We start from the raw sequence: 27,457 nt of genomic DNA, 5'->3' as shown, positions 1-27,457 counted from the left end.
CGTTTCATACAAACGAGGGAATCGCTTTTTTTTTTAGAGAGTTTCACTAGGCTACATCATTCAGTCTCGACTCATGATGATCTCGATACGATATTTGAAAAGAACTATCTAGAACTATCAAAGAAAAAAATCACCAAAGAATATGATGCTTCCAAATGTTATACCGTTGTGTCGTCTCGTGCGTCCAATGGTTAGTGAATATCACAGAAAATTTAAACTTTTCTCTATCAAATGACTCAGCGATGAAGGTAGATGGAACTATGTCTGTAAGAACATTAACCGGTTTGATTTTTTAAATTTCAAGCCATGTTCAGGCCTGAGGCTTACTAGGCGGTACCCACCCAGTTGTATGTATTTTTGGATACAAAACTCATCCAAGTGCTTCAATTTCAAATGTTCACGTCTCTAAATGTATGATTTATGAATTTCCCCTTCAACCGGAAGATGTCCATTGCTGGAAAATGGCCTCCCCTAAAAATCGGTTCTGCACTGCCCTAATTCAACCTAATCCGGGGATCTTGACCAGATCGTCGGTCCATCCTGTGGGGAGCCTACCAACACTACCTCTTCCGGTAAGTGGTCGCCATTCGAGGACTTTACTGCCCCAACGGCCATCTGTCCATCAAGCTACGCTCCCTGCCCACTGCCACTACACTTTCGAAATCTTTCGGGCTATGTGACTTTGGTTCTCCTACGGATCTCCTCATTTCCGATTCGATCTCGCAGGGAAACTCCGAGCATAGCCCTCTCCATTGCCCTCTGAGCGACCATGAGCCTCTAATAAGTCTCAAAGAATTTATTAAATAAAACAATTAGTCATATATAAAAATTTATATTACAGGAAATATTTTGGATTCGAACAAACTGAAACGACTCATGGCACTTTATACTTCTAGAAAACAAAATGGATGCTATTGATACCAATAAAGAATAGGATATAAAATTGAGTGATTTATTTAACCAAGGTTGGCACGTCTATGATGAATATTTTTCTCCCAATTCTTAGCCTACATATTATTATATAATATGTTCAAAATGGCTGTTAATAGCCGGAACAATTTTAATACTCTTTTTTTTACTCTTATTCTTTATTGGTTAAAAGCGACCTTGCTACTAATGTGTACTTTCTTAATTAATGTATCTTATAAGTGAGTCAAAAAAAAGTCAGCCAACATAATATAGTCCAAAAGGATTGAATTAACCCGTCCGAATTACCATACAAATTAAAAAAAAACAACATGGAAAGTAACATACAAATTAAAAAAAACAAACAATCAAATTATAATAAATGTATATTAAAAAATCAGATGTTATATTGTATGTGACTCGAAATCATCTCAATAGGCGCATTTTGTAGTGTTTCTGTTACTGTACGACAGCGAAAAACAGCTATGCTATGGCTATCCACCGTACTTTTAAAATCATTTTAATAAGTTTAAGTTTGTGATTAGGTATATGTTTCATTATTATAACGTATAACGTTAATCTTTATCATTTACTCTAAATATTGCTCTGTGATCAAATACTATTAAAGTTATACCTATCTAATATTTTATGGGTAACTCCGTCTCCAACCACTAACCAGTATTTTGATCAAAACCAACACGACCATTTTGTTACCTATTATTTAAATTCGAAGTTAATTATTATTAAGTTTGAATATTTCAGAAAGACAGAAAAAAATGGGAATACATCAAAAAAGTTTATAAACTATTGGATCTATTGAATTTGGAACGGAAAGGAGTGAGAAAAGTACACATTAGAAACATGGCGTCTAGCGTCTTCTCATAAATGTGCGATATATATCACGCGTCAACAGGGTTCAGCATCTTACAAATGAAATTTTCAATTTCAATGTCACCATCCAGTTTACAACACATTGGAAGAAATATTTTTAAATTGTAAAAGAAAACAAGACTAAACAATTTTGATACTTTTATTCTGCAGAATGTTTTTATTACAATGATAGTTTTCATTCGTCCATTACTATTACTTTGAGAGCACACAGCAGGATCGAGACTGTTAATTGAACGTATTTCAAACAAGAGCGCATCGCGATATTGAACGTATTCATAGAGGTCTCGCGCGCTCACAATGATTCGTTGTCTACAAACGAGTAATAATACTCATTATATCACATAAATACGGCACATTCCGACATTATTTTCACAGACCAAGTGAAGTAACTATGCATATAATCAAATTAATTAATAACTGTGTTTATAGGCACTTTTGCGAGTGTTCATATACATTTAAAAGACACAAAGCAATGATAAAACCAAATTAAACGTACGTCAAACAACTGCCGAGTTGTTCCTTCAACAATAAGACACGACATGCTTTCATATTGTACTACAGTTTAGAATTCACCTTGTTCACTTGGCCCATGAAATTTTATTTAAACAACACTGTAACAATTCCGTATAAAAATCTAAAACTTTGCTTCAAATGCAGAATTATAATAGTATAGTTAGTCAAGATTTGCCTCTAATTGGTATTACATTGCCATGGGAGAAATGTCCATTTCTTAGAGCCAATTTTTCGTCGGACTTTTATAAGTTTACAATATGCCATGCGAGAGAATAATAACATTTCGCCATTCACAATTTTCGCCTAACTATACCTAGACTTACACTAACATGCATCGCAGGCACACGTCCACTCTGATCCACAAACTCACGTTACTTTTACACGGGAGTCACATTCAATTCCTGTCATTGCTTTCAAAGCAATACAACGGCTGCGAATGCATAATTAATAATGTTTCACGTAAATTATCACACGTATATCACTATATTCGTAGCAGCAATCAAGCCAGGCGCTAGGAATTGATTGTGCGCCCTCACTGAACTAGAAAATAAAAACTAAATTACAAAACGATCGAAACGCATCGCGCGCGCTACACGCGTCGCGACGCACCGCGCACACACGGCGTCCAATCACGCGACTAATCTTAAAATTATACAAAAAAAGGACTTAAAAATTCATAATGAATACCGAAGAACATAATTTTCAACGAGTACAAACTTGTATAATAATTAACTGTACATTCAATAATACAAATTGTGACGATTACTGCAGGCCTTTAATCAACCAACCAACCAACCGATCGCTTATTTACATTTTTTTAAATTCTCAAACTACAACTATGTTAAGTTACAAAATTAATGAAATCACAACGAGATGGTTATATCGTATAATAAGTAAATATGCCCAATCAATCCCAGAGTACGAATGTTTAATTTGTTCGAGTAACTATGCATCTAACTCTTACATAAAACAACAAATTTATCATTCTACCCTCAAATTATACTTAATGGAAACGTTCGACAGAAGAGGGTAGCACTAAAATCCCTAAAAATAACAAAAAATCGTTACACAATATTTAAAATAGAAAGCAATAAATAAAACAACTAACAAATAACTAGTAGCGATAAGGCACGGGACCTGCGTCGACAGTTCACTGTTACGTATACGTTGCGAGACATTCTAGAACCCAAAACATCATTTCAATTACCATCATTTTCGTTTTCGCATCATATTAATATATCAAACGGCCCGTATGACGTAATAACATCACGCCCTCGCCATAAACATTGGAAATTTAGCACTTCTGTAAGATAAAATTCAGAATTTAATGATATTCATCGTAAAGGTAGCTTTTGTAAAAGCGAGGTTACGTTTTATGAAAGTTGGCAGCTGCCGATTATATTTGATCGGGAAAACAGTTTTATATACGAGTTACTTTTTTTTGGTATTGGTTATTTGATATCATCTGCGTCGTAATGCAACTACTCCTATGAAACCGTACTGCGTCAGTCAATGAGACTGTAGGGCACTTTTCACACAGGATTAGTAAACCACCACTATTTCGAGGCACAAAACTAAAGTGTGATTAATAAAATGTGGGTCAAATCGGCAACTGGAAGGAGCAAAGATAGGGAACGGCGTTCCCAAGAAGGGGTTTCTTTTCGGGTAGGACCGCACGATGCTCTGAAAGCGCGCGAACCGGTCCTCGTATTTAGGAATTTCACGGACCCAAATCGGTTCCACGTGTTTGGCTCTCGAGCCGGAGCAATAAAACGTCGTCGGTCCTTTGTATTAAGCGCTTTGTACGCGTGTAACAACGATACTAATACGACTGAAGGCACGAAAACATCATTTAACTATTAAATATAATGACGTCAAGCCAAAAGACGTAGCGAACTAAAAAACGTTTTGGATTCTAAAACAGCTCACTGTTAAAACAAACAAAAAACCGAATTCATTTATAAATCACCACAAATAGTTTCGAACTCTCGTCAAAGAGAAAACAACCAACATAATATATTCATAGACAAACTTATCTCTCTTAATCCTCTCTTACGAGTGAAAGAGATAAGCTCAATTAGGTTTATGATACGCTTATGTGATACGTTCCTTATCGGCTTAAAATTGTATTACAATATTTCTAGCTAATCTCGGCTTAGTATACATATTCTGTGACGTTAAAAAGTTATAACAATAGTATTTTTAAACTATGGTTTTCCACTCTACACAAAGATGATGGTAAATATCCAAACTGTCTGAAGTAATAATTCCAATGATTTTTATAGCATGGTTTTTCAGCAACATGAAGTAAAATAAACTTATCTCACTCCAGTATAGTGTGAAGTGACATATCTATATTCACACTATTTATTTAGCAAATTCACCGTTAATGCATGTATAGTAACCAATACTTAAAGATTTTGTTTACAAAATAGTTTTAACTTATGCTGCGGCCATATTGTCGCGACACGTCTGGATTCATCTGTGAATTATTTAAAGTTTTGAAGTTAACTAGCTATTTCATAAAGTAGACAAAATATGCATTCTGAACTTTATTGAATTAAACTTACTACAATAATAGTGTAAGGATATGTACCATCATACATACACCATTAGATACCACATCCCAGACCCAATCATAATACATTTTCAAAATACCATCATGTTATCCTCTATATTTAACAAGAAGTGTATTTATAGGTGTTTATGACAAAATTCTGCCGTACAACGCTTTATAAGGCATATATATATGCATATTCATTTTTTTTATTATTTTTCAATAAAAAATCGAATCATGTGTATGCGCCTGTCATACGAATTTAAACAGTAACTCAATTTTAGTCATATACTTAGTTTCCACAATAATGATAAATCAAATCAAATCATTTATTTAGCGTTTATTTAGCCAGTCAACTCTCTGTCACGACGCTTGCAACAGTGCCAACACATAAAATGTTCATCCAAAGCCCGCAACATAGTCGATATTCGGTAACTTATTGATTTTATAGAATTAGGTGTACAATCGTTTGTATAAGTGCTTTAGTAGCCATGGAAACATATCGCAAAATATACTACACGGCCACATTATCTCGCTGACCTCGCTCGTCCTGTTGCGTCAGTACGGTTTGCAGTTTCATTACCCTAGTAACCGTCATGTCATGATATTTTCGTGCTAACACTGCTTTGTTTTTGAAGTTTTGAAATTCATACGACGTTTATTTGACACTAAAAGGTAAATGAAAATACCTGCCAAAAAATTTAAGAGAGGAAATGTTAAGTATGACTAACTTGCACTGGGCATACAAAACCGTTACAATTCAAATATAATAATATTTAAAAATGTTTGAAATTCTATTGATAACGTGGTTTTGTTGTTGTTTTTTTGTGTCTTTGGCCATTCAATATTTTGATGTAAACGTTATTTTTCAAAATAAATAAGATACGCGCAGTGATATTTTTGGGAATTATCTAAAATACTCCATTCAAAGGCGTTGTACGGCGTAACTCAGTCTTTTGTGAAAGAAATACTTTTAAAACTACCGTCACTTGTAAAAAAAAATGGCAAACAAAACTTTGAATACACTTAAGATCACCAAATCTGCTATCAAATGTATTTTAATTTGGTTGATATAGATAAAATCCCATAGCTAACCCATTATAGTGCTTAGATTGAGGTATAAAAATATTATATTCGTGCTTAGCAAAATTACACTTTTATTATATAGTTGAGATACGATTCGTTCTTCAATCAGTCAATATCGGATATAATATCATTCTATGAATCATTAAAACTACATTAAAGCATGTTTCTACGACCATTTCTGGGCACGGCTTGGACGCAAAATGTACAAAAATTTATTATTAATGTGGGCAATATGTACTCTACGTTGGTTAGTTTTATAGAATGCTAGCCTATTTGCTGTCTGGTTTTTGATTAAATATTTATAGATAATTATTACGAACTGTTTAAATTATCCACAAATTTTATTATAAGGACCCTTTTAAACTAATCATTAAATCTTATAAAGACGTTCATTTCAATGGATTATTAGGGAAAAAATGGTAATATGTATTGTATGAATAGCAAGACGCAACTTGCGAGGATTAACTTGACTAAACTTAACCAGCTGTGACATCAACTGACAAAAAGAGACAGCAATAGATTATAGGTTTGAAATATTATTGAGAACAAAAATAACTGCGACAAGGATAGAATGGATGTACTAACTGGATCAAAACGAGTCACTCATGACATTTCTAGTTTTTTTTTTTTTAAATTTGGAAAAGCCTATATTTCCAGCTTTAATAGGGAATAAGAAAGCTTCACTTTAAATTTTTATGGCAACGGCTAACGGAACACTCAGTTTGCATTCCTGATTTGAACTGGAATTATTTGCCCATAAAACAGTAACAATCAGTATAAACCGATGTTTTAATAGTAATGGGTAATATGCATATATAAGTTTAATCGCTTTATAAGAATAAAAAATATTTACCGCAGAAATAATTCAAGTTAGCTGTTAAGATATGTCTTCGACATTGTTTGTAAAATGTTGTATCCCAGAACTTTTAAAAAATAATATCATTCTAAAAAATATTGATTACTGTAGGCATTCTAAAGTATATTAAAAATTTGAAAATATATTTAAATTATATGCATATTACCCTATTGTTTGGGATTCACAATTATAATCTGAGCTAGTTTTTACAATACCAGAAATCACTCCAGTAAATTCAATTAATTTCTAATCTCACAATATTCGAAAGTTAGGATTTGTTTAATAACTTATTCAATCTGCATGAAAAATTCTACTAGCAGAAATGTAATAATTTAATGAAAGATCTAAACTAAATTGGAGTGAATTTTAAAAGCTTGCTAAAACAACAAAGTATAGGTACATATTCAAATCATTGGATGTAACTACGTAAGTCTTGAACACAACAATTCTATTACACAACTTGATTTATTGAAGCATTAATTTTAGAAATAATTCTGATGTTTTCTCATTAGCCGTCAGTCAGACAGATATCGGAGGAAATCACAAACAAATTCAGTTAAACAATATGTTATTTTAAAATTGATATCATCCCTCACTTCTGGTTAACTATACAAATTGTAACCAAAATTTATGAACGATGTGGGACTCGAACCCGCGACCTCTCGGGTCCGATAGAGCTCTTACCAACTGAGGCAACTCAAACGGTTAGCTAATTATATATTTTAATTAAAATCCAATTTGTGTTATAACAGCGGTGGGATCTACTTGATAACTAAAAACTATAAAATCTCAAAAATTATTCAACACATCAAAGTATCCGGTCCCTATTTACGACTTAATGGATTTTTTTGTAAACTCACAAACCTCGTATTTAGAAAAACAAATATTGTGGAAGCAACTAATTCTAATAATTGAATTAACTCTAAAAAATTTGGTATTCGTAAAGTGATAATTCTGGGATGAATTATACAAATTGTTACCAAAATTTATGAACAATGCAGGACTCAAACCCCTAACCTCTACGGTTCTGTCCGAGTGCTCTTACATAATTGGTATCGTTCATAAATTTTAGTTACAAATTTAATTTGTATATTTATTAACTCTCTATTTAAAATCAATGTATTTTGTAAGTTTGTGTTCAAAACTTAGTGGTTAATCAACAATGAAGCCAGTAAACAATGGTAAAAAGTCCTTATTTTAGATCGCTTGTGTATGTATTGTAAACTGAATCTTAACCTTAATCACCTCAATCAACGTGATCATACTCAATACAGGTAGGTGATGAGCTGTCGGTGATGAGCATATAGTTGATGTGCTAGAACTTGTCCTGGAAGATGAAGAGATTGTTGGTGGCGGCCACGGCGATGATACTCTCGTGCGGGTGCCAGGCGGTGTGAAGGATCTTCTTGTTGAAGTCCAAACAGTCCACACTTATTTCATCCTACATGTGACAAAATTAATATGGTTAAAAAACTTTAATCTCATTAAAAATAGACTTACTGAGAAATAATATTTTTTTTTAAGTTATACTTTTTCAGGCGCGTTATGAAGAAATGATGAGAGTGAAATTTAAAGATGCGCGCGCATCACTGTAACACAAAAGTAACAGAAGGAATTTCGTTCCTAAAATTTTCTGACGATTGCAACATTCGTTATTTTTTTGTTGGTTTCTTCGGCTATTATTAGGATAGGGCAAAGGGTTCAAGCCCGTACAGCCGTATTCGTTATTTAATAATTAATTGTATAAGCCATGCAAGATTTTTACAATATTGTTCTTTCTAGAATCGTAGAATAGCACGAGGAATAAATAATTTTTAGGATTGCTTTGTTAGGCCAACGAAGTATAACTTCTTGCGTGCATACATCAGTACACACACACTTTTTTTTATAGAGAGGGTACACAAACGAACGTACGAGTCACCATGATAACCGCCGCCCACGTTCTCTTGCAACACCAGAGGAATCACATCACCGTTGCCGGCCTTTAAGGACGCGCTTTATTTGAAGGTACCCATGTCGTATGGTCCCGGAAACACCGCACAAGGAAGCTAATTCCACAGCGTTGTTGTATGTGAAAAAAAGGGTTCCTTGAAAACCTTATATGAGAAATTTAACAATATAAACAATTGGTATCTTTTCCTTAAAGTATTGTTATTTTATACAAAAAAAAGTGGGTAGAAATAAAATAACTGCGATAATTATGATCAAGTGCACGGGCGACGCGTCCAACCCATGCATTAACTTACTAGATACTGAATGGCAGTACAGGGTAAGTATAGTTTTATATCTTACATAATTTATATAGAGCCTTTTGCTGCTGGACAACCGATGAAAACAGGTCAGGTTTCTTACTTTAGTGTGCGTGACAAGTTTCGTCTTGCACTCGCCATTTGTTTGTCACTTTGTGTTAGTGTGCATGTATTGCTCAAATAGAGGTTAACAGTCAACCTCAATTTTTTTGACGTTTTCACAGCTGTCACTATCTATATAGACGTATAAATGATCTAAGGAAAATTCATAGAGGAATTATCTATATAATATTATAGATGGCAATCTTTGGTGCATTACGCGGAAGTTGGCAAATATATCGTTAAATTTATTAATATTTATCAATAACAATATAAATTTATGAGGAAAATGATTGATTTATTCATTACAACCTGTAAAAATTAGTACTTAATGCTTGAATTCAGTATTTCGCCGACTAGTTTGCAATATACATGGTACCATTAGTCGACAACCACTTGTTTAAGAATATCTAAAATTTATGACTTTGTTTTTTTTATAGATATTCTTAACAAACGCTCTAAAAATGTCTGAAGCAAAACCCTGCCTACGCGCCTATGGAGCAGTTTTCATTCAGTTGTGTTTCGACCGCGCTTAGAATACAACGCCACGCAATGACAGTGTTCAGTGACAACTGTAAAAATAACAGCATTTCCAAATTTAAAAACGATGAAGTCCTTTCGTATTTTAGGTAAGTATCACTTTAAATTAACAAAATTATGCAACTAACTTGACTTTTTTAATTATTTTGCTAAATAATTACATTTCAATTACAACAACAAAATGTTCTCGCCACCTGTTCGCGTCTGTCTCGCGCGGGACGTAGGTTATTATCTCTAATGAATATTATTGCTACGAGATAAGGTGTTAAATCGAATTAACATTTTAATGTTATCTGTATAAGTTAATGCATACGTAAATACAACGCCGCTCGGATATTTTTTACGAGATCTAGCCTAGCCTAGCCTCTATTTTCAATTTATTAGATATACCGCCAGTAGCATAAAGTATAATTAAAGTTAATGTTGCGTCATATCACATGCTCTATCACTTACTATCAAAATAAAAAAGAAAGTGTCGGTATTATGTTCAATGAAACATTAAATTTAAGGATGCCTTCTGCAACTGGCGGTAAAAGAAAAAGAACTGTACCGTCGTAAATCCTATTACTCCACTGCTGAATATCTAAATGATCGGACAGCCTGGGACTAGATTGTGATTAGTAGTACAATACGGTATATTTTTATTGAAAAGAGTGCAAAAAAAGAATGCTGGGAGAGTTTCTGGCGCCGCTTCTTCTCTCTCAGAGCGCCATTTGTTTCCGAAGCGGTAGTAGTATCTAGTAGTATAAGAAATGACATCAAAAAGAATTCTAAAGCAATCAATTTTGAGAAAATAAATGCCTTTTATGCCTTTAACCAGCAGTTTAAGGTTTTGAGGAAAACCAAATTGTGCAATATCGGTTCACCGTCCATTTCGTTTAATAAATGCCACGATATACCTTCTTCCTCTTGGTGGTGGTGGCCACGCGCCGCACTCTCAGCGGTTGTCGCGGCCGGCTGGCGGCCTCCCGCGACGCCTCCAGAGTCAGTTCGCCGCGACGACTGCCGCCGCCACCGCCGCCACCGCCTCGTTCAAATATCCTGCCCGATAAGAGTTATTTAAATAAAACACATTTAAAGGACTAAAAGACGGTTAATTGTAACTAAGGGTGCCGTAGCTAGTGAAATTACTGGGCAAATAAGACTTAACATCTTATGTCTCAAGGTGACGAGCGCTATTGTAGTGCCGCTCAGGATTTTTGGTTTTTTCAAGAATCCTGAGCGGCACTACATTTTAATGAGCAGGATGTATCAATTAGTCGTCTCGTCTCTTATTATCATAACAAAAAGTTTTTTTACATTAGTTTTAGTTTCATTATAAAGTTTAGCGCCATTTACTGCCCCGGAGGTGGTGTTTGCTGTAGACAAGTTTTGTATGGTGATGTAGTTTTGGGTTTTAATTTAAAGATCAATAACACTTTTAAATCCTTTAAAAAGTGTTATATTTAAATCTGTAACACTCGCGTTGAACACGGAAAATACTATTATTTAATGTAAACTGAATGGGCACGTAGCCAGAATGGGTCTCAGTGAATCAAACCTGTGCAGATTCTGTTGTGAAGCCACTGAACACTGATTTGTTTGGGGTCTTCAGTCATTCCAGTACGATTACTAGAATGCGAGGCCCTTGCCAGAGTCAGACTGGGGTGTGAAGACACCTTTAACTAAGACACTTTAAGAAGTACCTTTATTCAAAGCAGAGGATGTGCCCTGCCTAAAACCTCTGAGGATCCTACGCCTCTGAAGTCTCGTGGATATAATTTAAACTCGGCACACATTCCCTAGCTAATAGCCTCGATTTCCACATCTCATTTATTAGCCTCGATTTACACATCTCATTTTCAAGTGTTAAGAGTTAAGGGCACGCGCGCTAGCCCAAGCAAGGAGCACAATAGATCCTAGGATTGCAGTGTATTTTAATCCCCAAAATTTCCAATCCATTGTAATGGGCAGAGTGTATCAATTACCATCAGCTCAACGTCCTGCTCGTCCCGTCCCTAATTTTTTTTTTGATTTTGGACGAATATTTAATATTTTGCATATTTTGTCAATTAAAATAAATGGCCATTTAGAACTATAATTAAATAAATCTAGTCAAACATAATATGTCATAATGCTTGATCAAAAAGCGCGGATAGTTGTTGAAACGGTTAAAAGTAACCTAAAGAATCCATTGTATGAGCCGGTCATGAGTCGCTGGTCGTCCCCACTCCAACAACACTCGAACTTGTCGAATATACAGTCGTTCTCATACAGTGAGCACAGCTTTGATCTGAGGTACTCATGTACCTGCAACATAAACATGCATTTAAATGAAGTTATAAGAGACAATGGGTGTGTTTCCAGGATATCACTGGCCCATGTATGGCCATCATTAGGAATACTAGACATCAGATCTGTACACTCCTTTAACTCCCCAGTCCTGTAAGGTTAAAGGTACCAGAGGTGTTATCTCTGGAAAGACAAGTTAGATGTACAAATTTAATTTGTACCAAAATTTATGGACGAGCGCTCTTACCAACAGAGCCAACCGTCCAAGTGACGCACCAACTGAAAGTCCTGGTATGTCTTGTTCAACTCTTAGCATCTCTCGCATCGTCCAAAAAAAGGTACAAAATTAGATTTAAATATAATCCCAGAACTAAGGGTATATTACTTAAGCATAAGTGGCCTTACAAATAAAGTTATACCTGAGAATAAACTAAGACTGCAAAATTTTGAATATATCGGTGACAACATTGTCAATACAAAGATAATTTTGAAGTTCTCTGAATTTCAGGCAGACTTACCAATAAACGCGGGAAACGTTATACGTCTAATAGTTAACATTTTTTACATATTCTTAGTTTTTTTTATATAAGAGGGGGCAAACAGGGAAGAGGCTCACGGGATAGGGTCAGGTCAGGCAACCGCCCATAGAGATACGCAACATCTGGTGTGTCAAGAAATGCGTTGCCGGCCTTTAACGTGCGAGTATGCATTTTTTTTAAGGTCCCTAAGTCGTATCTGTTCGGGAAAACCGCAGCCGGTAATTGAATCCACAAAGTGGCTGTGCGAGGCAAGAAATTTCTAACGAAACGCGCAGTTGTGGAATGCCAGACGTCTACGTGGTGCGGATGGTACTTTGCACGTAATGTCCGGTGGTGGAATTCAGCCGCTGGAATCAACTCGAACAGCTCCTCTGAGCACTACCCGTGATAAATGCGGTAGAAGATGCAGAGAGAACCCAAATCTCTCCGTAATGCCAAAGAATCAAGCCGATCAGAGATGGCTTGATTCGTCGATGATTCGATCCGCTCTTCGTTGTATGCGGTCAAATGGAAGAATCTGGTACTGGGGAGCACCCGCCCAGAGGTGAGAACAGTACCTACTCCATGTGAGGCCGAATTTGCGCCTTATAGTTGCAGGCGGCGGCTTTTAGTGTAGTACTGTCTCGCCTTACTGAGTACACCAAGGTTTTTAGAAGCCAGTTTGGCCTTCTCTTCCAAGTGACCACAGAACTGAACGGAAGTGGTATTTGTCCGGGCGTGCCAGACCAATCCATGAGGACTCAACATGGCACTACCACTCCTAGGTTTATTCTCGGGAATAACTTTATACCAAGCATATTTATAAGGCCGAAACTGTTTAGACAGGTTAGAATTCTACATCCCTAATCCAATCATTTTGGCATAAATAAATATATTTGTTTCCAATAATATCACATGTGTAAACTATAATCATTCAAAAGGCAATTCATTATTCAAATATTACTAAGCATTCAATACAGCAGACCCTCAACTCTTAAGATTCTAATGCCTACACAAATGGATAATTTTTACTTTAATGTTATTTCAACTAAGTGCTAAAACAAATTCACACGCACAGAGACCACCTACACTGGAATCTGCATAATTTTTTTTTACACTATAGTGGATTATTTCACGGACCTAATTCATATTAAAATTTTAAAATTAATAAGCAAAAAGAATATCCCCGTCAAATCCTGTTTTTGTCCTTAGTCAGAATGAACAGATGTATAGACAATTTTTTTAAACATACTTGGTCGGAAGAACATGAAAAATTTAAATTAGAAATTTAATTAAAATTTGGAAATAAAATAAAAATTTACATTTAATGTAAAATAATGTTACAGACAGATATGTATAATATATATAAAATTTGGCATGGATTATGATATTAGCGAATACCATAATGTACTAGAATTTTATAAGAGTCCTATGTCCCAGATCGGAATATAAATGACATGATGAACATCATTTATTGTTACAATAAAAATGATTACCTACAGGTTATTCACTAACATCTAACCTGATTAGGTATGAGGTAGCCTGACTGTAAGTAATATAGATACTTACCCCCTTATTCATAAAAGTCTGCTAATTCTCACTCTGTCTTTTTCTATTGACCTAAGTCAGAATGAGAAAAAACACTCCTAAGCGGCTGTTTAACGGACCATTATGGATAAGGGGGTATGTATAATGTTTGGGTATCAATACCATAATCGTGTCAGTCTGATTGACAAATATTATGTCCATTGATGAAAGAATAAATATAATGCACAATATACTCACTGGATATGTTTCTACAGGTTTGGTTTCCATTCTAAGGTCCCATACTTTTAATCCTAAATAATCTCTTGACATCATATATCTGAAAAATAATAAGCAAGTTAAGTATTTTTGACAAGTTGCTGGAGCAGGCACGAAGGAATACTGGCATTCTGCCTAGGAACCAATAACAACATGCTATATATCAATGGAAAGGTTTTTTTAAGTACTCTAAATGTCATTATGGCAGGAACTTTTGCCAATCCTTTTTTGTGGGCTAGACAGTGTTGAGCAGGACCTCAATTCGTAGGAACCACAGATAGAAGGAATTAGTGCAGAATAGTACCAAATTGTAGATTCTTTCCTCAGGCTAAGGTCCAGTGGGATGTAACCTAGCTTGATAGTAGTAAAGCTATCATTAATTAAAACGAAAAATGAATTTTAATGGGAAAACTTTTGCAACACCAAAATAATCTATGCCGTACTAAGGTTTTTTTTTAATTTTTCTAGACTTTTCATATTAGACTTTTCTAAATTGTACGATTGAATAAAAATAACAAAGCTCTAATAATAACTTTACAGCAAGACAAACAAACAACACTTGTTGTTGACTTACATAATATCTAATTTATTATTTTAAATGTAAGCTGTAATAGTTATTTATGCAACTGTTGTGTAATAAGGGGTATTAAAACAAGAATGTGGTATTTACATGAGTATTTAATACCTAATTATCAACAGTTATAGCATACAAGACTTTATCTACACCCAGAATATGAATCCTCTAAAATATTCTGGAACAGTTAGCTTACTGCTAACATTAAAACACCAGTCCTAGTAGTAAGCTAATATCATTCATTACTGATTATATACAAATAAACTAAGTATTAATGAAATTATTATTTTAAATTATATATAAAATTATTATTTTAAATTATATATTAAATTATATATTATTATAGTAGTAATTTACATTTTGTATAGTGCAATAATTAAAATTTACTCAAATATAATGTTCTTTTGCAACGTTCAAAATGAATCGCTCATTTTTTTGTAAACAAAACAATAAAAATGTCGAAGAAAAATCGCGGGGATTCGAATAACCTACTTTTTTTACGGCGCGCGACGTTCTGGTCGTGTGGAACGCGCGTAAACGAAAATGTTCTTATTTTGAAATTCATACAGATACCACGCATCGAACAATAAGAATGTGGCTGTCTGTTGAAACTCTTTGCGCATGAAGGGATCGAAAACAAAAACATAGGAGTGTTGTTATGAAATTCAGTACAACATTACAACACTCGTTTGGATGATGTAATGGTTATTAGAACATTGGGTGTTTTAATGTTGGCAATAAACTAACTGTTTCAGAATCTTTAATAGAGGATTAAAAGCATGGGTGTAGATAATAAATTAAATAAAGGCTATTTTTATCATACTTATTGCGACTCTTTTAAATCAACATTTACAGTGTCATCTGTTTACAAATAATTTCAGTTATAATATGTAAAGTGACGCAAACAAAAATACTCAAACATCAAAAAACAAGAGTTATTGAGTACAGTAGATCAATCCAACACATACCGTAAATAAATAAAGGTATTTTGGGAGCATTTTATTAGCGACTAGCTGACCCGGTAAACGTTGTTTTGCCATATAATTTGATCTTTTGCTTGCTAGTTGATAAGAGATGGCGCTAGTTGTATTCATTAGAAAGAATCACACTACTTTTATATTTTGTATAATTCACACTATAGTTTTATAAATTATAGCCTACTTGTTATTCTGGTGTGTAAGCTATATTATTGTAAAGTTTCATCAAAATCTATTCAGTAGATTTTGCGTTAAAGAAGTTCAAACATACATCCAGGCATAAAAACTTTCAGATTTATAATATTAGTAGGATTTAAAAAAATATAATAAGTTTAATTTTAAAAACGTGAAGCAGCTATTCAGCTATCTCACCTGCCAGAGTTGCTAAGTTTGACATCACTAATAGAAGATATGATCTCGGAGAAGAAGGACCTGGCATGTGGGTCCTCCGGCTCCTCGAACAGCTTCGCGTGTCGGTCGCACAGGGCGGCCGCACGCATGTCGCATAGCCTTATTGTACCTGGAGTCAATCAAACTTATATTGTACCCGGGCACATCCTATAAAATTTAAACCAAAATTTACTAACGATGCGGGACTCGAACCTGCGCCTCTTCGGTTAAATCCGAGCACTCTTTGCAACTGAGCTATCGGGCCGAAAACACATCGCTCGTAAATCTTGGTATGTCTTGTTCAACTCTCAGGTTGTGGCTCCATCTACACCATAGGTTCTCAACGTGGCCGATAACGCCCCCTTGTGGGCGTTTGAGACTTTCGAGGGGTAGTAGAAGACCCAGAGAAAATTAGGGGGCTTTGAGATGGCGCAGATGGGGCGTGGGTAGATTAAAAAATATAGTCTAAAATAGCAAAAAATATAGTCTAAAAAGGCAAAAATACACGAAAATACTCTAGAAAACAACATATTCTCTAAGTGGGCGGTGAGCAAAATAAGGTTGAGAAACTATGATCTATACGATCTACTTTACAGTTCAACCCTACTCAACCCCAATAGTTGCATATTAGAGAATTTTATTTATTTATTTTTTGTTAAGAACAGCCTATAGTTTACATATCTAGATAGACTATGACAGCTGTGAAAAGTATGAGTCTCTTGCTGTTAGACTACCGAACACAGGCCAGGAATATTAGTTTAGTGTGCATGACAAGCTACGCCTTACACTGGCGATTTGTACGACACATTGTGTTAGTGGGCGTGAATTGCTCTAAACAGAGTTTAGTTCTAAACTCAATTTCTTTCGACGTTTTCACAGCTCTCATAGTCCATCTAGACATTATTGTTTTCCAAGGTTTATTTAGTATTTTGAAAAGAAGGCAACCCTTTGAAGTGTTTAAATAGTGTGAAATGGATAACTCACCCTTACTACTAGAATATACAAAGAGATTGCATTCAGTCGGATGAAACTCCGCTGCAGTGATCACCTGAAAAAAAATATATATCAATAAGCTTTATAGTCTATGCTTTACACCGGACTAAAGTCGGAAATTTTTGTATATATTCAATATAATAAAATGATAATTCTGTTAAGATTTGTTTCCTGTTTCCAATGCTTTTTTACTTTTTCCAATGTGTTTACAAGTCTCGCTTTTGAAATTGAACAAATGACAAAACACCTGGAGAACACAGTTTTGATGGGCCTATGGACTTGCATTCCATGCCACTAAATAAATTAAAAAAAAAAACAGTTTATATTATATAAAATCTACTATTTTTGCATTATATAAAATCGTTTAGTGGGCTTGTTTTGTGAGCATTATTTTTGTACCTAATTAAGTAGTTACCATGTGTATGCTATATAGTGTTGGCCATATTGTCACCTTTCATCAAATATATGCGAAGGGAATGATGGCTGGTCCATGTGTCAACTCGCGAACGGGTGCTGCATATGGTGTCAGGTCGACCTGTTATAGTTTTTATATTTGTTGGATGTGGTTACTAATTACGACAGTAATCACGACCATCATGTTAGCACTAAGGGTGCACCCAATAAACGATAGTTTATATGTATTCAGTTTATTCTTTACTAAGACGGTTCAAGAGCGCTTAGTTTAAGCCTAATTGAATAAAGTTTATTTGACTATACACACCTCTGCAAACTGCACTGTAATGGGCAGGTCATATTTAAATCGGGCGAACACCTATGATGATAAACAGTACCTCAGTTAGCTCCTCCATGTTAGCGGGCTTGATGTCCACTATGTTGAAGCTCTGGTCGGTGATCTCGAGGTGCCACAGGTTGATGCGCAGGTCGTCCGCAGACAGATACGTCTCCTGGTCCGAATTGAGCGATATTGAATTTATGTGGTACGTGTGTGCATTCGCGAATATCCGTCTGTGGATTGAACAAACAATACATATTCAAATTCAAATAACCCTTTTGGTGCTTTATACAGGAGACTTGTTGTATTGTGTACATAGCACCATGTTTTTTTATGTACAATAAACGCAAACGGGCAAGAGGCTCACGGGATGAGGGATGGGACCAGAGGGAGGCTCTTTTGCACAGGATGCCGGCTAGATTATGGGTACCACAACGACGCTTATTTCTGCCGTGAAGCAGTAATGTGTAAACATTGATGTGTACGGTGCCCCGTAGCTAAAAATTTCTGGGCAAACGAGACTTAGTATATTATATCTCAAGATGACGAGCGCAATTGTAGAGCCGCTCAGAATTTATGGGGTTTTCAAGAATTCTGAGCGGCACTGCATTGTAATGGGCAAGGCGTAACAATTACCATCACCTGAACGTCGTGCTCGTCTCGTCCCTTATTTTCATAAAAAAATTTCGCTAAACTTAAACCAAACCTGATACTGATAAACAGACAACCTCTCTGAATGTAGTATTAATGACAAATACAAAAAATATGTGTGTATTACCCAAAAGACACAAACTCAAATATTGAAATCGTGGCTTCATAAATTAACATATATATGTTTCATTCAGCACGCTAATTATAATAAATACGTGTGTGTTGACATTGTGATTAGATACTTCATGATATTCAATAATGCGTGATATTGCCAACATTGGCCGAATCAAAATTTAATCGAGTACCCTACAGCCACTTCATTTGTTAACATAGATAAGTCAAATTAAAACAAAATTCGATGAGTTCACGAAGAATTCGAAGCTCACATTTACTCTTTGTGTAAGCTTACATTTTGAGACTTCGGAATAGGGAATATATGCATAATTTTTTTTATGGAAAAGGAGGACAAAACGGGTCCCCTGGTGATAAGTGAACACCGCCGCCCACAGTCTCTTGCAACACCAGAGGAATCACCGGAGCGTTGCCGGCCTTTAAGGAAGGTGTATGCGCTGTTTTTTGATGGTATCCATGTCGTATCGTCCCGGAAACACCGCACAAGGAAGTTCATTCCACAGCTTTGTAGAAGAAGAAAGCTTCTTGAAAACCGCTCTGTGGAGGACCGCCACACATCCAGATGGTGGGGATGATATCCTAACTTGTGGCGTGTCGTGCGAAGTTGGGATTCGGCGGCAAGAATCAGGTGAAACAGCGCTTTATTTATTTTATATTTTGGTATTTCATAGTTATTTGCTATGATATAATTATCAAAAAAATATTAAATACCAAAACGACGACCTGTATAGCCGAGTGGTTAGCGTTCCTACCTACTAAGCTAGAGGTCCCGGGTTCGAATCCCGGTAGGTGCAAGCATTTATATGATGAATATGGATGTTTGTTTCCGAGTCATCGTGTTTAAATGTATTTATGTATGTTTATATGAATTTATGTATGTTTAAGTAAGTATATTGTATTAAATATATCATTGTCTTGTAACCCATAACACAGGCTATATATGCTTAACTTGGGGCAAGATAATTTGTGTAAAAAGTGCGTCAATATTATAAAAAAAAAAAAAAGCACAATATAGATTCTGGTATGGTATTATAAACTGTTCAAAAGTGGTGCAGGGAATTTAAATGGGATAGAGAAAACGTTAAAGAACACACCGGTAACATCAGGGCAGTTACTTTTATGGTTGGAAATGTTGTACCTACCATTTGTAAATAAAAATATTTGCAAAAATAACTAAAAGTTCTCAGTGCACCAATTTTAGTAAGGCCAACAAGACAAGATTAAGAATGTAAACAATGTTTCAGGGCTTCAAAACATTTTTATTTGAGTTAATTATGCACAAATTATGGATTCTCCATTCTAATCGATGTTGTCTGTATTGGACAAAGAAGATTCGTAGGAAATGTCCAAATCATTCTTTACCTTGTCTCGTTGGCTTGAGTATAGACTATCTATCTTAACTGAATAGTTAGTATATATGAAACATGGGTTATCAACCCTTGGTACAAGAAGGAGTGTGTGTCCATGCAGTGGCTTAAGGACAAATAATTTCAAACTTCAGTCCGTGAGTCATTAAATTCCAGGCTTCAGGGCTTTGCGAATATACGGCATTGAATAAAAAACATAGCCCGGATATCCCCAGTCATTATTATATTCACTTCTCCACCCAAACATTTTCCGATGATGAATATATGAATATATTTTTTAACAGAGAAATTCAGAATTTTCTGCTTTTTCATTCATATCTCTATTTATATTCAGAAAACCCTGTAATGCCTCGTCAGATATGCGTGTCTTTGCCTGCTTAAATTTCGATACACATCAGTCTTGAATCGGATTTGGTCTACAATATCTAAGGTCTTAATTTTTTTACACAAATGCCTAAATTCATATTAAAAAATAATGTAACTTAAGAGAATATTAGTTTAATTAAATTCTTATGCAAGTAGTAAGAAGCTGTTATTTTCAAGTCTAGGACAAACAGACATAGATTTTATAATATATGATATATCGATATTTAACAGTTGGAGGCTCCTTTGCACAGGATGCTGGCTTGATTATAGGTCAACGGCGCCTATTTCTGCTGTGAAGCAGTAAGGTGTAAACATTACGGTGTTTTGATCTGAAGGGCGCCGTAGCTAGTGAAATTACTAGGTAAATGAGAATTAACATCTTACGTCTCAAGGTGACGAGCACAATTGTAATGCCGTTCAGAATTTTTGGGTTTGTCAAGAATCCTGAGCGGCACTGCCTTGTAATAGCCAGGGCGCATCAAATACCATAAGCTGAATCCTGCTCATCTCATCCCTTATTTTCATAAATAAAGATTTCATGAATTTTGTTTTTGCATAGATTCAGTTATGACATGCACCACTCAAATGGTTAGTTTGGTTTTAAAAAGCTAGATAAGTGGAGGGTTTGTGGTACCTGGGGGAGGCCTCCACCATGAGGTCAGCGGGTCGCACGGTGGGTACTCGCAGCTGAGTGACCCGCGCCGGGTCGCGCGGTCGTCCGCCCTCCTCGCGGGTGTTGTACCCCGTCACGCGCTTGTCACGCTCTGAGACCTGACAACAACACTGCGACTTGAACAAAGCATCTATAAAAAAAGGCACAAAAGACATTAAAAGGCATTTATTTTATCAAAATTGATTCCTTTAGAATTCTTTTTGATGTCATTTCTAATAACTACTAGATACTACTACCGCTTCGGAAACAAATTGCGCTCTGAGAGAGAAGAAGCGGCGCAAGAAACTCTCCCAGCATTCTTTTTTTGTGCAAATAAAAATATACAATATTGTACATTTAGTATTTACTATGTTTTTAAAGTTTCCTCACTTCTAGGATTAATACACAAATAAAATTTGAAAAACAAAATTTTATGAACGATGCGGCACTCGAACCCACGACCTCTGGCGTTCCGTGCCAGTGCTCTAACCAACTGAGCTAACCGTTCGAGTGACGTATCGTCATAAAATCTTGTATACTTTGTTCAACTCTTAATTATTAACTCATGGTGATGGTAATTGATACGCCCTGCCCATTAGGGCAATCAATGCAGTGCCGCTCAGGATTCTTGAGAAACCCCAAAATTCTGAGTAGCACTTTAATTTCGCTCGTCATCTCGAGACAAAAGATGTTGTCTCATTTACCCAGTAATTTCACTAGCTACGGCGCCCTTCAGACCGAAACACAATAAGGCTTACACACATTGCTTCACGGCAGAAAAAGGCGCCATTGTGGTATCCATAATCTAGTCAGCATCCTGTACAAAGAAGCCTCCCACTTGTACCCTTGGGCTCGGCACTTCAATATTTTTTTATGCCCCAAAGATGCACAATATACAAAAAACGTATGCCGTAAACCAACCTTCCATAATTTAATAGTCTTATCATTAGTGGAAAGCAAGAAGTGTGCCTGATTTTTCCTTTTGAGCCATCTTATCTTGTTAATTTTCTCTTCAATCTCTAATGACTTCAGATAGTCAAACTCAGGCTCGTGTGATTGAAATGTGGAATAAACATTGTACTCCCCCTTCTTCGGTACACATTGCTTTGACGCTGGATCTCTCTGGAATAAAAAAAAAGATTATGTAATACATTTTGTCTTTTTTTTTTATGGAATAGCAGGACAAACGAGCGTACGGGTCACCTGGTGTTAAGTCATCACCGCCGCCCACATACTCTTGCAACACCAGAGGAATTACAAGAGCGTTGCCGGCCTTTAAGGAAGGTGTACGCGCTTTTTTTGAAGGTACCCATGTCGTATCGTCCCGGAAACACCGCACAAGGAAGCTCATTCCACAGCTTTGTAGCACGTGGAAGAAAGCTCCTTGAAAACCGCACTGTGGAGGACCGCCACACATCCAGATGGTGGGGATGATATCCTAACTTGTGGCGTGTCGTGCGAAGGTGGAAGGTGGTTTTCTTAAAAGAAGAAGATCTTCTTTAGGCTGCCTAGGACTGGTTCAAATAAATGAAACAAATCAAAACCACTTAAATCATCTAGGTCAAGTTTTTTTCTTTTAACACCAAGTCGGAGAGGGTTAGGTAATGATAATATGAAGTGGAAAGAAACTCATTGCCACTCTTAAGCGTTTTTTTCCTGACATGGTATCTGCGCAGTTCTCCGGGGAACTGGTTTTAGTAATGGTATTGATGTATATAAATTCACCTTATACGTTTGATAAGACCCGACAGATGCAATTCCTATCAAGTCTACGCAAGCCTTCGAAATATCCTCGGTATTCACTGGCCCGACAAAATTTCCAACGATCATCTTTGGCAATGCTGTCATGAAGTCCCGATCAACCAACAGATAAAACGATGCAAATAGAACTTGATAGGCCACACATTCCGGAGGGATCCCGGAGATTCAATGTGGATGCACTCGGCCCCACTTAGGAGATACAGGAACTTAAAGCGAAGAGTAAGCGCAAAACACGCAAACACCATGTTTGCGTTTTTAGACAAGTTTTGTGGTGAAAGTATAGCATTTCGAGCTATGAACACTACTTATCCTGTTACACATATCCTTAAGTCTTATTTGTAGGTTGCTAATGCTTGCTGTTGGTTATAGTTAACACTGCCGAGCCATTTTGAACTACCACTTTTCTTTGAAGTTAAACAAGTTTTTTGGCATGGCGTGACGCATTTTTTGGTACTTCTTTCATAAAAGTTATTCTTATAGCTTGTACTTTTTTGTGTAGGTTCATTTATTCAGATTAGTAGTGAATAACGAGGATTGTAAGCATATAAACTGTTTTCCACGCAAGAATTTAGAAAATATTGGCTTTGTTACATAGATGGCGGGCCGGCAGCGGTGAATTCATGTCGCTCAAGGTCGCTGGCATTTAGTGTCGCCTTAAGTCAAGTCACCGACAGATGTATTTAATCTATTGTTGCACATCTATATTTTTCGAGTCGGAGACCAAAATCTAGCTTATAGCTAACTAGATTTGGTCTAACTATATCCATCCGTCGAGCGGAGTACGCAATAAAAATACCAAGATTATAGGAAATTAAACTTGTTCTGTGGCACGGATGAACTAATTGAAATCAAAACATTATTATGAATATTGTTCGACGCAGTCACTATATGTTAGAATATGACCACTGCATTTCTGTAACAACAGTAATGTGTCATTCAATGAGACTTTTACGGACATGGCATATTTCACGCACGTTCTACGTACAAGGCCGAAGTCCACCGTAGAACCTTACTATTTGATCAGCAAAACGTTAAAAATAAAAGTTATCTTGAATCCCTTAAAAAAACATAAATTTGCACACTTTTGTCGTGTGCACGCCCGAATAATTGTGATCACCGTTGAAGATGTGACTGCCACTAGGTGATGTTTTAGGGTTTACTTCAATCAGGAAAGTAGAAAAATTCAAGAGGAGGGGGGGGGGGGCACGCGCACGTGTTAAAACTCGACTTGTGCGCGACGTCGCGCAGGCGTATGTTTAGTTATCTAGGGTTAAAAGACATTTTATACATGGCATGCCATGGAAAATCTGATATACCTGAAAAATAACAACTCGGCCGCCCTTGTCACCCGTCGCGAGCAATTCACCATCGTAATTGAACTCCACGCAGGATATGAGGTCGGCCTCGGTGACGTCATCTTCTAGGGTGCCTTTTACCTGGCTGAAACACCATGTCGTTTCGCCACCATTGCCTGAAACCACACCCATTACAATACTAAATAATGGTAGAACCTTAGATAATTTATATGTCTAGATAGAGCCTTTTGATGCTAGACAACCTATGAAAACAGGCCAGGTTTATAACTTTAGTGTGCGAGACAGTTGCTTCTCACACTCGCGTGTCAGCGTGCGTGCATTGCTCGAAAAAAAGGTTAACTGTCAACCTCAATTTGTTTCGACGTTTTCACAGCTATCTATCTAGATGTATTAAATGATCTAACGAAAATATAATTGTAAGATTAACATTAACATGGGACAAAAAATATTTGTCGCATGTTTCTTTATCAAAGAATCGGAATATTACCAACTAATTGAACTGTTCCCACTATGACGACAAGAAAACAAACTTAAGATAATTCTGTACATAGTTAAAAAAAAATCTTCCTTCATTTTTCTGCATACAACAGTAAAATCAGAAAAATACTGGAACTAGTCTGTAATATTGTAAGGTGTTCAATGACATAAATTGGCAGTATCATAATAATTATACTAGGTAGGTAATATTCCGACATCAGTAATAATCATGTGATTGCTAGATCTGAATTAACAAAAGAATAGTATTACAGTAACTATAGTTTGGCCATAAATATTATTACAACTTAAAAACATATTATTCTTTTTTCTAATTCAAATTTGGAATCTGCTCACTATATTAAAAACTTCCCGCCATTCCACTATTCTGTTCAGAGCTAAATATTAAATGACAAATGGATTGGGTTTTTAAACAAAGCAGAATTACAATGACTGCCTAGGTCTCTACACTATAAAAAAAAAATTAGTAATTACTACCATTTATTTACCTTTGATACAGGCTTTTAAACTGTCTACACCATTTGCATGGGAAAAATGGGCCAAATTTTCTCTAGTTTACTTATGAGACTCAAACTTTTTGGTTAGAGCATGACATATATATAAATCTAGTCATGATCTCTAGTCTATGGAGTTCACTTATCTAGGCTAGATGAGATTTCAAGTTTATAAAGTCCTGAATATATTTTTTTTTTGCAACACCAGACGAATCACTGTAGCGTTGACCACCCTTATGGTATCGTCCCGGAAACACCATTTTATTAAGTTCATAATTCTTATAACATTTATGGCCACACTACTTAGAATTATACCTCTACCAAATTTACTTTGTGGCTAACAAAAGTATCTCATTACTGCAATCTAGTCTAAATAAGCAACAGTTAATCAGAATCTATCAAATATTTAAGATGTTATATATTCAAAGCGGCTTACATTAATAATATTAGTAATCAAAACAGTGTAAATGCAATGTACTGTACAAAATTAAGATAAAAGTGAAGAAAAAGAAATCAGTAGGAAAAAGTTCTTGCAAACGGATTTAATCATTTTTCACCAACATTATATCAACTAGAATTAAAATGTTTCATGTTACCAAATAAAATATTTTATATTTAATAAATTCTATAGGTATTCTATAGGTTGGGCCATTTTTTGTCAGTCCATTAATATGAATCATGTGACCAGTTTTGTGTTCCTAACTCAAATATGACTGTGGTTTGGAATGTTTTTCTGAAATTACATCTAATTATTTAAATTAACATTTTAAATTATAAATTGTTTATTTATGAGGGTGTACAACTTTTTATATATTCTAATCTTCATCTCTTAAAAAGATGTGTCATTTAAAACAATTCAATCTTAGTTATCAGATTACATTATTTCAAAGTTTTTATAAAAGCATGTTTGAAATTATTCGTAATAAGACAATGACCTGTGTAAGTGTATAGTATTCCGTGAAGAATATTTTAAGTAGATAATATTGGTTGTAAGGTTGCAGTCACCTTATAGATATGAAACAAATGGTGAGCAAAAATTACATCTTATTATGGTTCTCATGTAAGTGACATTATGTTTTTAATGAGAAAATATCTAATGTATAAAATTCTCGAGTCAAGGTGTTAAACATTGAACTTCTCCGAAACAGCTTGACCGATTCTCATGAACTTTTGGGTAGGTCTAAGAATCAGACAACATCTATTTTTCATCCCCCTAAATGTTAAGGGTGGTCCACACGTTTTTTTTTTGACATTTTTTTTTAAATTTGTTTGATTATGAGTCAAATTTTCACCCATCTACAATCAACAGTTACTTTTGTATCGCGATTTTAATATCGGCAATACAACGTTTGCTGGGTCAGCTAGTATTATACATAAATATATGGTGTATATATATATACCATTATAAATGTTGTAAGAAACAAAACTTGACTGCAATATAAGACCACTAAAGTGGAAGTCGTCTGGACATACGGTTCGTAGTATGGGCAAAAGAATCATCTGGCTAACAAGAGTTGAGAAAAGAAACAGAGGAGGTAATTTAAATGATGCTGTGATGGCATAGATGGTGCAGATGGAGGCTTGGAAGGAGTAAAGCCAAAAAGAAACCAGATGTATAAAAGTTTAAATTATTTTTACTTAATAATTGTTAATTTAATGATTCATCTGAATGCATTAATTTCTTTATTAATATTTTTGTTTTATATAGTTGAATTGTAGAACAGACGGACAAGAAGCTGAACATGTCAGACAATATCAATAGTATGAATGAAATTAAAAGACTAATTATAAGAATGATGACAAAACGCTAAGATATGAATATGGGCATTATAAATAATTCTTCAGTACATATAATTACCACTGAACTCCCATATATAGCCTTATATAACCATATATATATATATATATTGATTCAATATGCAATTAATTAGTACTATATGTGTCCATATTTAATTATTTATATGGAATTACATGTTATATGTTAAGCGATTAAGATGACATATTATATCTCATCTCTCATCTTATATCCAGGATATTAAGGAACCCATGTTCACCACATGAACCCACTTTCCTCAGTTTGGTTGTATGTAGCTGAAAGTTACTTCACACACATCACACAGGAACACACATCCATTTGGATATGGACTTAATTACTTAATTATATAAGTCTAAGTCAAGTTGGTAAGTCTTTTGTGGGGCAATGTATATACTTTTACAACAAAAATATTTAAAACAATTGTATTACGAAATTAGAAAAGAATTGCTAA

The 27,457-nt window shown here is 35.3% G+C and overlaps 1 protein-coding gene across 3 annotated transcripts in view; it reads right to left on the bottom strand.

The window, feature by feature from the left end:
- Nucleotides 1-1,922: 1,922 nt before the first annotated feature.
- The window catches only part of LOC126979736 (protein phosphatase PP2A 55 kDa regulatory subunit), a 67,145-nt gene continuing 41,610 nt past the window's right edge, over nt 1,923-27,457 (bottom strand). For all 3 annotated transcript variants that reach the window (XM_050829237.1, XM_050829238.1, XM_050829239.1), the window contains 10 exons: nt 24,202-24,356; nt 22,046-22,246; nt 21,107-21,243; nt 18,015-18,189; nt 17,215-17,278; nt 16,213-16,360; nt 14,272-14,350; nt 11,859-11,986; nt 10,597-10,738; nt 1,923-8,250 (listed from right to left, as the gene is read on the bottom strand). In XM_050829237.1, coding sequence (XP_050685194.1) covers nt 8,125-8,250; nt 10,597-10,738; nt 11,859-11,986; nt 14,272-14,350; nt 16,213-16,360; nt 17,215-17,278; nt 18,015-18,189; nt 21,107-21,243; nt 22,046-22,246; nt 24,202-24,356 — 1,355 coding nt within the window. In that variant the 3' untranslated portion in view covers nt 1,923-8,124. The remainder of the gene's footprint in view (nt 8,251-10,596; nt 10,739-11,858; nt 11,987-14,271; nt 14,351-16,212; nt 16,361-17,214; nt 17,279-18,014; nt 18,190-21,106; nt 21,244-22,045; nt 22,247-24,201; nt 24,357-27,457) is intronic.

Source organism: Leptidea sinapis, chromosome 4 (genome assembly GCF_905404315.1).
Source record: "Leptidea sinapis chromosome 4, ilLepSina1.1, whole genome shotgun sequence".
NCBI classification, from domain to species: Eukaryota; Metazoa; Arthropoda; class Insecta; order Lepidoptera; family Pieridae; genus Leptidea; species Leptidea sinapis.
Note: the sequence above shows the minus strand (reverse complement) of the source record. Positions and strands in the feature narration are given on the sequence as shown.